At 38.9% G+C, this 12,056-nt stretch overlaps 1 protein-coding gene across 25 annotated transcripts in view; it reads right to left on the bottom strand.

Moving 5' to 3' along the window:
* The window catches only part of EIF4G3 (eukaryotic translation initiation factor 4 gamma 3), a 331,329-nt gene that overhangs the window by 45,981 nt on the left and 273,292 nt on the right, over positions 1-12,056 (bottom strand). For all 25 annotated transcript variants that reach the window (XM_077899276.1, XM_077899277.1, XM_077899273.1 and 22 more), the window contains 4 exons: positions 4,496-4,642; positions 3,822-4,058; positions 2,496-2,600; positions 785-917 (listed from right to left, as the gene is read on the bottom strand). In XM_077899276.1, coding sequence (XP_077755402.1) covers positions 785-917; positions 2,496-2,600; positions 3,822-4,058; positions 4,496-4,642 — 622 coding nt within the window. The remainder of the gene's footprint in view (positions 1-784; positions 918-2,495; positions 2,601-3,821; positions 4,059-4,495; positions 4,643-12,056) is intronic.

Below are 12,056 nucleotides of genomic sequence, written 5' to 3'. Positions count from 1 at the left end.
ATCGTGAATACTTAAATTTTGCTCCAATCAGGCTTCTCTTTGCCTCTTTACATACATATTTTAATTTCATGACTAAAATTACTCCTTTCCTTCCAAATATTTACCACCCACCAGGACCCAGCTCAAAGGTGCCTTTCTCAAATAAAGATCTCTTCTAGCTTTCCTTCTTCTCCTCTGAGTTTTATTTATTTATTTTTCCTCTGAGTTTTAAAACTTTTTTTTTTTTTTTTTTAAGATATTTATTTATTCCTGAGAGACACAGAGAGAGAGGCAGAGACACAGACAGAGGGAGAAGTAGGCTCTTCATAGGAAGCCCGATGCGGGACTCAATCCCTGGATCCAGGATCATTCCCTGAGCCAAAGCCACCCAGGGGGCCCTAAAACCTAATAAAGATTACATTTCATAATTGGTATTATCTTCTATTTATTTGAAAAATATTCCCTTATTAGTTTTGCCTTCCCAGAAAAACTATAAGCTTTCAGAGAAAAGAAACTGTATCTTCCACTTCTTTTCATATCCCTCACCAATACTGAGTATACAGAATATACTGAGTAAAGTCTTGTTGATTACTGACTATAAAGTATTCAAACCATATTGAGTTCTGCATTCGTGGCTTTTACTTAAAAACCAGGCTCTAGGTTGACACTGCTTCACTTACCAATTACCACTCTATTCTTGGGTTTATTCTTTCTGAGGTCATTTCAGATCTAAACGAAGAATTCTAAAACATCTGTCCCTCATCTCTCTAGTTTCCCTAACAACCCAGTGGACTCCACTCCTCACCTGTTCTTCTCTTCTCTTTGGTCATGAGCTGCTGGACCTTTCTTTGTTCTTCTTGTTCTTCTATTTTAGCCTCTTTGTGAATCTGTTCAATAGTTTTAGGCCCTTGATCTGCTCTTCGAGATACCCAATTGCACTATAAAAGGAGAAAACAACATTATTAGCCAGAAAACAAAAAATGAACATGACAAAAATCTGAAAATCTATTTGATACTTCTCACTGATGGAAAAGTGTAAAAGAACTTTAAAATCTGTAGTATAGCAGTTTTTCATCTTAAGAGATGGCACTATGTGCATTTTTCGGGGGAGAGAGAATTAAACCAGTCTCAGTGCCTGGGTGGCTCAGTTAAGCATGAGACTCTTGATTTTAGCTTAGGTCATGATCTTGGGGTCGTGAGACTGAGCCCCACATTAGGCTCTGTGTTCAGCGTGCAGTCTGCTTGAGATTCTCTCTTTTCTTCTACCTCCGCCTTTCACTCCCTGCATGCTCTCATTGTCTCAAATAAATAAATCTTAAAAGAAAAGAATTAAATTAGTCTCAATCAACGTGAACTACTATATGCTGAGTATTCTAATAGCCAATGAATAAAAAGAGTGAAAAATGGATCCAAATGTATTTTTGAAACATTATCTTCTATATTTGTGAGGAGGAGTCAGAAAAGGAATCAACAAACCTCAGGGTTTTTTCATCTTGCCTTAATCTGGGTTATTAATACCTAATTCAAATCACATTCCATGGTGGCTCTAAATCAAGGATGACTAGCATTTTTCATTCCTCATATATCATGGTTCTGATACCCTGCACAAAGAGCCACTCTCTGCCCTATACTATTAAGAACAAGACAAGTTGTTTAATCACATTTATTCTTCTCCCTTTATTTTCCAGCCATAATTCCAACACCTGATATAGGTACAAGTAATTGAGGGCATGGGTGAAGAAGTTTTACATTTGTTAGAGGCAAGGATGGCAAATAGTTATTAGCACACAAATTCTGATCATCTGGTAGTGGCTTTGGTAATAAGAAGAATCCTGAGGTCACATTTAACCTTTAGTAAGATAAAGAATCACCATCAGTGTTATCTGGTCTAGATATAGGGCAGGGAAGAAATACGGCCTGCATTCTCTTTCTCTAGGATCAGCTGCAGTATATTCCCTATAGGACTTAAAATAAGAAGAGAGAAAAGAGGTGATAGTGGTAAACACTGTATGTATATGAAAAACGGGAAACAGCAACAGCAGAAGAGGAGAATGTACAGGAATAAAAATAGAGACGAAACACCAACATCTCCTATGAGGTGGGCACTTTACCTAATCACCTCATTGAAGCTTTGCAACATATGTGCAAGGTAGGCAACATCCCCACTTTAGAGATAAAAATGTAAGACTCAGAGAAGTTAAATATAATCATTTTGAAGATGAGGACTCCTGATGATTTAGCACCCTAAAACTAAATTTAAGTGATCACAGTTTGAATTCAGAATGGCTGATTTAAAAAATGCCATGTGGTTTGATGAGTGTAGAGAGAAGAAATGTAATAGGCAGGTAGGTATACTACCTTTGTATCCTTTCACACAGCTCTGTCACGGAAGTGCATCAATGCATTTCCAGAATTCCTTCCTGTAGCATTTTTTACACATGTACATACTAGGACATCCCCTCCAACCCAATTCCTTAAAAGAGACTAGAGTAGTTGCCTTACATTTTTCTACTTACCAGCCTTAGGTCTATTACATCCTGAAGCATGAATCGAATCCTAGATGAGGTTTTTCTTTCTTTCACAATTTTCTCCATCTGATTAAAATACTGGTCCATACGTGGCTACAAGAGACAAAATCATTCTGTAATCCCGCCTGAGGAATTTGAGTGTAAGTTTACCATATAGATGTTTTAAATGGCTTAGGAATACAACTTATATCCAAATGATAATGAGGTAGAATTTTTAATTGAGCATATCATGCCCAAAATAAAGGTTATGTATTCCAAGGGCTGTAGTCCTGTGACTAATCACAGGTAAACAATATAAATGGAAGTGACATGCTGCAGCCCCTGGAACCTTCCTTAAGAGAGAGGTGGCTGTGTCCATTGCCCCTTTCCAATCTTCTCTGCTGAGAATGGTAAGAACAAGGGTTATACCTTGGGGATGACAGAAAGTTAAGCTGGAGGAACTGGACCAATTATCATCTCTAAGCCACGAGACCAGCCTCAGACTTCTCACTTCTGTATGAAGTTGATTTACAGGAGTAAGAAATAAACCTAAGTCTTGCATAAAAACCACTGATATTTGGATTTTTTTGCTACAGACAATCCCAGCTGATTCAGATTTTATGAAACATCTGATATTTCTTTGAAGCATTTCTAATTTTCCTACCCTTTACTTGGAGAGCACCATGTTATATTTGAGACATAATACTGTTAATGATTTTTTAAAATTATGGTTAGATAGCCCTGTGCTTAATTCAGGCATAAACTTAAGAAAACTACTGGATATTCACTTCCATATCACCTCAGTCCTGACCCACAATAGCTATTCTATTCTCTTATTTCTGCCATTTGCTACACATGCAAATGATCTGTGAAATGGTCACGCAGAGAAAGGACAAGTGACATATAACCTGAACAATTCATAAATTGGCCTTTATATCATTTGGGACCTTCTTCACTTCTGACCATGATGGAGAGATGGTACAGAGCTCAGTGGCCAAACACTGATAATGAAAAGGGCAAAAGAAGGGCAGCCTGGGTGGCTCAACAGTTTAGCGCTGCCTTCAACCCAGGGCGTGATCCTGGAGACCGGGGATTGAGTCCCATGTTGGGCTCCCTGCATGGAGCCTGCTTCTCCCTCTGCCTCTGCCTCTGCCTCTCTCTCTCTGTCTCTCATGAATAAATAAATAAAATCTTAAAAAAAAAAAAAAAAGGGCAAAAGAAGACAAAGTAGCAGCCTAGACTGCCAGGGTGACATGGTATACTCTTGTTAATGGTTCTAGTTTTTCTGCAACTGACAGAGGCCATACTGGGTGCTTCTGAGACCAGGGTGCTCACCTTTGCCTTCTCGAAGTCCAGGTCTCTGCCAATGGTGGTGAGTAGGCGGCACAGGCACTCCAGGGACTCCTCGTCATGGTTCTTCAGCAGCTTCACCACGCAGTCATGCATGATGGCTTCTGTCAGCATCTTGAGTTTGAAGAGTTCCCCAATAAACTTGATGTTACCAATGGATCTCCGCCGGGCTTTGTCCTTAGCTTCTTCTAGTTCATCATGAAGCCTTGTCTTCTCCTCTGGCTGTTGTGTATGGAAGAGTAATAGGAGCTTGATGAAGACAACCATATTCCATAGGAGAGGCTAAGAATATACACTCTGACTCACAGTCTTATCCCTTTGTGGGAGGCATGGGTACACTGAGAGTCTGATAGCAACTGCAGATCTTCTCCTCAGAAAACTGAGCTACACCCAAAACTTTGCATTTTTTTTCAGATTTCTGGAACTCAATGACCTCTCTGAAATCTGGGCTCTAAATTCCTATCTTAGGTTGAGTGGCTGTAACGGGTGGCACTAAAAGGAATAAAGCATTCCTCTAAACTTCAATATAATGTTTCCACATGAAAAAAAGGCCACAGGCATCTACTGAAGTAGCAGGAAGATATAACAGGCTTCATGAAAATTCTATTCAATAACACAAAGAGAGGACAAGCACGCTCCCTTTTTGTGAAAATACTCACAGCACTGGCAGCTTCGAGCTCTTTCTGCTTCTTCTCAAAGACATCATCATCTGCTTTATCTTTTTCAAACTCCTTCTGGCAACGGTTCAGTAGCAGCTTCCGGAAATTCACTGTGTTACCAGGTTTGTCTGCCATGGGCACTTTCAGCTGTATCCATACAGGAAATTGTAAAATCATTAAGATTACTTATGACATTTGATGATTCTTTCAAAACATCGATTTTCATTATTGAACTACAGGTAAGCTTTGATAAGAAGTACACAATTTAGCTTTACACATTTCATATTTTAGTGGTAAGAGGTCTGCAATTTTATACAGAAAAGATATACATTCCTCTCATATAAATGTATTATATCTTTATGGCTGGTTGAGCCTCTAGCTGACTTTGAAATTCATGTCTTATTAATAACAACTACAATTCTGCTCTTATCTAGACCTTTTGTAACTCTCTAGGGTTTTACCTCGGTTTTCCTTACTACCATTGTAGGTACTTTTGTTTAAAGGAACAAACAGAAATGACATAAAAGCATGGCCATAGGAAAACTGTTGTTGGTGGGATCCTTATTCTAGAAAGAAGCAGAGGGGGCGGGTGTGAGGACAAATTTGAGGATTTTTGAGATATCTTCTCTTCAGGGGAACATCATTAACACTGTGATGCTGGTACTTAATTTGACTATCAATACACTATGTTTACTGATTATTTCTTCTTTTTTTTAAATTTTTATTTATTTATGATAGTCACAGAGAGAGAGAGAGAGAGAGAAAGAGAGAGAGGCAGAGACACAGGCAGAGGGAGAAGCAGACTCATGCACCGGGAGCCCGACGTGGGACTCGATCCCGGGTCTCCAGGATCTCGCCCTGGGCTAAAGGCAGGCGCTAAACCGCTGCGCCATCCAGGGATCCCCGATTATTATTATTTTTTTTTCCCGATTATTTCTTATGTGCCGAAAGGAAATACTAGTTTTCCAAAAGTTCAGTCTAAAAAATGGCCACCTTAGAAACATTCTTTTGTTACACAGGAAGACTCAGCCTGGAAGGGTTAGACCATGTGCAGGCAAGATGCTCACAAGATTTCCATTCAAGTCTCAGAACTACTTTCTAGTAACAGCAATAGCTCACATCTTCAAGGTTACGTGTAACTAAACACAGATATTCTTCTAAGAAAGTAGACTGGTGCAGTGACAAACTAAACTTTACCATTTTACACATGTAATCACACTGAGCAAAATTTTGAACAGCTACCACACAACACGGCAAAATGGTTTTTCTGGTATCATAAACTGGCTCCCAAAGTTCTGAAATACATTGGTCTTTGCCTTAGGTTTAGAGAATGATAAAAAAAAAAAAAAAAAAAAAAAAAAAAACCAGAATGCATTGTATTTATACTCACAAAAGAGTAATGTTATCAACCAGAATGAACATGGACAGCTGCTGATTAAGGTTGAATGGCTAGAGAAACTTTTTGAAAATGAGGACTATGATTCTATACTGGATTTGTGCTAAAACTGATGGGACATACTCTCCAACAGATTCCCTACAACATATGAAAGACCATTTAACAGTCCAGTTCCCTTTTTTTCTAAATGATTTTATTTTTAGGTAATTTCTACACCCTACATGGGGCTGGAACTGAACTCACAGCCCTGAGATCAAGAGTCACTGGCTCCACCAACTGAGCCAGCCAGCTGTTCCAACAAGTCCAGTTCTAACCAACCAAGAAAGCAAGTGTTTCATTAAACTCTTTTTCAGCAGAAAACATTAAGTCAGGAAGAGGGTAAGATTGTAAAATATTTCTTTTGACAAGCATAAAAATGCTAACATGTTCTCATCTCCAAATTCAGGCCAAACAAATTAAAGTGACTATACATAATTTCATACTCAGGCCTATTCCACGATTACAAAGGATGGCAGGCATTGAATCATCTTTCAAGAAAAGAAATACTACATGAAAACAAAGGCTTGCCAAAGGTAAAGCCAAAGGTTGACTGTATTTAGGGCCCAGAACATGTAACAATGTACTACAAAAGAGAACCAGAAAGCATATCCATGAGCAAGGTAGTACACAATAGAACAACAACATGGTATTAGGTTCCAGAACAAACTAAAACTTTAAAAAATCAATAGAAAAAAATCCCCAGCATTTGTTTCCAATTTGCTACTTTATAAGAATAAACCACCCAAGAAGTTCTATCCAGATTCTTCATATATTTACCAGCATCATCTACATTAATACTATGGACATAATTGGTACAACAAAAATCAGCTGGGCCACTATCAGTCTAAAGAGATGTTTCTTGTATTATGGATGGCATTGTGCAGAAAATGGAAATAATATGGACAACACTATGAAAATCCAAGCCACCCTCTCATGGTAAGAGGAACCAGAATGAAAATGAATAAAATTAAATAAATACAACTCAGGAAGTTTGCTTTATAGGAAGCAAGTAGAAATAACACAAAGCAAGGGAGAGCTTTTCCTACTCAAAAGATGTTAAAAAACTATGCTTTTTAGACCTTTTACATAGGGAAGGGTATTTTCAAAGTGTTGGGTTAAGGAATGGAAGATATGCTGACTTACTTTTAAATAAAGGCAATTCTTTTAACTCAAGTTTCAGTTTCATCCTCCAAAACAAAGGAGACACAATGCCCAAAGTCCACCCTAGAGTGCAGCTATATTCAATGAAACAGGTTGAGCAGAAGCACTTTGTAAGTTACAGAGAAGAATGGGATATTTGAAACACTGAACATTGAGCTTCAGTCCCTTCATCTACAAAAGGAGATGTTCCAATGACTGTAGACTGAGGGACATTATAAAATAGCTGTTGAAACAGGAACTTTGGAAACAGTTCTAATCCCAGCTCTGCCAGGTGTCTTTGGTCAAGTTGCTTAGTTTCACCAAACCTCTATTTCTTTCTAAAATGAGGATGATAACATCTATCTTTTAGGACTGATGGAAGGATTACAGGAGATTAGTTTAAGTAATTCAAATGATAGTGGCTGGCACATTGCAAGAGTCTAATCAACTAACATGCTTATATCCTTAGAACTGCATTTGACATGTTTATGATTAAAAAGAGCAATCTAAATTGTAATAACATGGGTGCCAAAAAATGTATATAAGCAAAGTCAGCCCACCAAGAAATTAGGGAGAAATCTACAAACGGCAAGAGATATGAATAGCTACTATCTCAAAATGATGATCACAGATTTCACATGTACACATATTAAAAAATGATTATAGAGCAGCTTTTTAGATATAACCAAATGGAAATACTAAAATTAAATAACTAGCAGAATGGCCACAGGTGTGCAATTATACAAATCTTGTGTGAATGAATGTCTAGCTACACAACCTCCTAAGGACTTGTTTTGGAACATGGATTTAATATCCTTGGGGATGATTAATAGGGTGGTGGAAATATGGAAATAGGCCAGTGAGAACATATTCTATGAGAATGGTGACGCATGGTAACTTCTTGGTACTTGAGATGATAAATTCAACAGGGTCATGGCATTATTAAGTCAGCCTGGGTTGTCTGCTGGACATTGGTCAGGAAACCCAATGAAATAGAAGAGACACAAAGAGTGGATGTCTCGGTCTGTGAGGGCTGCTTTAATAACTACAATAGAATGGAAGCTTAAATGACAGACATTTATTTTTCACAGTTCTGGAGGTTGGAAAGTGTTAGTAGATTTAGTTTTGGTGAACATCCCTTTCCTGATTTACAGACAGCTGCTTTCTCCTGTATCCTCAAGTAGTGGCAGTGGAAGCTCCAGTGTCTCTTCCTCTTATTATTATTATTTTTAAGATGTATTTATTCATGAGAGACACACAGAAAGAGGCAGATAGATATAGGCAGAGGGAGAAGGCAGCTCCCCATGGGGAGCCCAATATGGGACTCTGGGATCATGACCTGAAGGCAGACCCTTAACCACTGAGACACCAAGGCATCCCTTTTCCTCTTCTTGTAAAGGCACTAATCTCACCTTGGAGGCTCCACCCTTATGATCTCATCTAAACCTAATTATCTTCCAAAGGCCCTACCTACTTATACCAGCAGATTGATGGGTAGAACTTCAACATATGAATTAAGGGTGGGAAACACAAACATATAGTCCACAACAATGAACAAGGTAGATGTTTGCAGTGTAATTATGGATAATAGCAAAAATGAAAGGTGATGTGCAACAGTGAGAAAAAGATCCTTTAGACAGCTATAATTTTCATTTAGCAGTAGTCCACAATCAAAACATGTGTTTTATTTTATTTATTTACTTATTCACTTATTTATTTATTTATTAGACATATGTTTTAAATGGGTTCTTTGAGATGGTTTCTCAGGAAGTAAGAGAGGGAGAATATTTCAGGAAGGCTGTCTGGTAAGCTAGATACACTGGAGAGAATCTGGCTTTTCATTTTTACACAGTTGTAAACTAAGAGTGTGACATATTACACTGTAAACTAACAGTGTATCATCTCATATTGGGATGAGACCTGTCCACATACCAGTAGCCGAGTAATCTAGACAAAAATGTTGTCAGCCTCACATAGTCATTTTCTTTAAGCAACAGGGCCTGTACTGCTGATATATTTGCTAGTGTTGAGGATAAATACTTGTCCTTAAAAGGATCAAACTCCAGAGAATCAGTAAGGGCTGTCAGTTGTGTGTTAATTATGGTAGCCAAATAAGAGACTAGAAAATGAAAGGACCAGAAAATCAAAGGACCAGCCCTGGCCACATTTAGCATGCTCCGGATTTTCAAAGTTGTCTTAGAACATAGCAATTCTAGTGGGAACGCATGGAGCTCCAGTGGAACTTCAGGAGCCATTTTGATCCTGAAGCATGTTCTGGTCTGAGGTAAAATATTTGGAATGACTAGTGTAATGTAGTAGCACCCCCATGCTAATTCTAACATATGAGATGGGGCAGCCCAGGTGGCTCAGTGGTTTAGCGCCACTTTTAGCCAAGGATGTGATTCTGGAGATCCAGAATTGAGTCCCACGTCGGGCTCCCTTCGTGGAGCCTGCTTCTCCCTCTGCCTGTGTCTCTGCCTCTCTCTCTCTCTTTCTCTGTCTCTCTCTCACATGAATAAATAAACAAAATCTTTAAAAAAAAATACGTATGAAGTGAAGAGTAATAAATCAATTGTCCAACTGTCACTCACGAGTCCATGGTGACATAGTATCCTCCATCAGTAGTTATGTTTTGACCTTAGTGAAGTCACTTATTAAAGCTGAACGAATTTACATCCTCTGAATGTACTACAAAAACATCTATCAAACTGTATCTCTGGTTAGAAACATCTGAAGAGATATGTAGTTCTGAGAGATGCCCACAAGATTCAAAAGAGAGTTATGAATGGATAAGTAATTTCTCAACATTTCTTCAAAGCATTTTTCATCTTTCATCAGGTTGATTGAACATTCCACCTCCTCCACCAGTGGACTCCAGACACTTGGCTGTTGCCCAAGGCTGACTTTCCTGGTCTGTACTCCAGGCTTCATTTCTGATGAGATTTAAGTATGTCTCCTTCTTTCTTTTAGTATTTCTTACTATATACTCAATCCTGCCATTCTTTGCGTGTCTTGCTTTAAAGCACTTGAGCAGTGGCAACACTGAAACTTCTGGAGATGGCATAACAGGACACAGAATGCTCAAAAATCTGTCTTTAGTGTCTATCTTTATAGATGAGGTATACATGCCTGCCACAAGCAGAGATAAAAAGTAAAAAATAGGGCAGCCCGCATGGCTCAGTGGTTTAGCACCACCTTCAGCCCAGGTGTGATCCTGGAGTCCCAGGATAGGGTGCCACATTGGGCTCCCTGCATGGAGCCTGCTCCTCCCTCTGCTTTTGTCTCTGCCTCTCTCTCTCTCTGTCTCTCAAGAATAAATAAATAAAATCTTAAAAAAGAAAAGAAATAAAAGCAAAAAACAAAACAAAACCAGTCCCCCAAAAGAGACTTGGGGCATAAAATAAATTCAAATTGTTATTGTTATATCCCCACTTACAACACATACCTGAGAGTCTATGATGTGCCAGGAACTATTCTAGGCACTGGGAATTTAGCAGTGAAAAAATAAAATAGAAGAAAAAGTATTCTGCTCTGAGGAGTTTACAAGCTTCTGGGGTTCCTGAGATATGGATTTTGATTTGAATTATGATTTAAACAAAAACACAGCAACTTAAAATTACCAACAATCCAACTAAAATTTTTAACTACAGATTTAGATATAGGACAACACTCTCTTGTTCACAGTTCTCCATTTGCCATTCAATTCAATTCTCCTCCTCCTAAGAGAAGTACTGAATTCTAGTTAAATGCCTTGCAGTTTGTAAAAGGGGGCTTGTAAGCCTCTTTAGACACTCCTAGTTGAACTAATAGAAGCAGCAACATACTCCAGAGGCAGTCTCCTATTTTCTTATGATGTCCATAAGCCTTAGATGCCAGAGGTTTTACTTAGTACAGCTCTACAGAAGCAGGCAGTTGTATACATGCCTGTCTCTGTGTGCATAATAAATATGGCATTTACAGAGCAACTTGGGAAATCCAAAACTATTACATCAATTTCCTCTGTAAATCTAAAGAATTTCTGAAAAGCCTACTCCTTAGGTCATCGTGAAAAACTGACACACAATATACTTGTATTCTCTAGCCTTCATCTATATAATCCCTACAAAGTAACAAAAGGGATTTTATTTTTACTTTTTAAAGATTTTATTTATTCATGAGAATCAGAGAAAGAGAGGCAGAGAAATAGGCAGAGGGAGAAGCAGGCTCCCTGCAAGAAGCCCGATGCAGTACTTGATCTCCGACCAAGGGATCATGCCATGAGTCAAAGGCAGCCGCTTAACTGCTGAGCTAGCCAGGAATCCCACGAAAGGGATTTTATTTATTTTTTTAAGATTTTATTTATTTATTCATGAGAGACACAGAGAGAGGCAGAGACACAGGCAGAGGGAGAAGCAGGCTCCATGCAGGAAGCCCAATGTGGGACTCCATCCCAGGACTCCAGGATCATGCTCTGGGCTGAAGGCAGGCGCTAAACCGCTGAGCCACCCAGGCTGCCCTGGAGCTGTTTTTAAACCTTTTTTCTGCCTCCAAGTCATTCACATGGATCACATACCTTCATTTAAAATCCCTTTTGTGGGGATGCCTGGGTGGCTTAGCACCACCTTTGGCCCAGGGCATGATCCTGGACACCAGGGATGGAGTCCCACGTTGGGCTCCCCGCATGGAGCCTGCTTCTCCCTCTGCCTGTGTCTCTGCCTCTTTCTCTCTCTGTGTGTCTCTCATGAATAAAAAAACCAAAAAACCAAAACAAACAAAAAACAAAAAACAAAAACAAAAACAAAAACAAAAACCCAGCTCCAAACTGAGAACAAGTATCCTTCTGAATCTTAAAATATCAACAATCTAGGCTAGGGTTCTCAACCTCGACACTAGTGACATTTTGGGTCAGATAATTCTTTGTTGTAGGGGGCTATCTTATGCTCTGTAAGGTGTTTAGGCATTCTGAGCCTTTACCCAGGAAGATGCCAGGAGTCAGAACCTAAAATG

This window comes from Canis aureus, chromosome 5 (assembly GCF_053574225.1).
Source record: "Canis aureus isolate CA01 chromosome 5, VMU_Caureus_v.1.0, whole genome shotgun sequence".
NCBI lineage: Eukaryota > Metazoa > Chordata > Mammalia > Carnivora > Canidae > Canis > Canis aureus.
The sequence above is the reverse complement of the archived record's forward strand: the minus strand, read 5'-3'. Positions and strand labels throughout refer to the sequence as shown.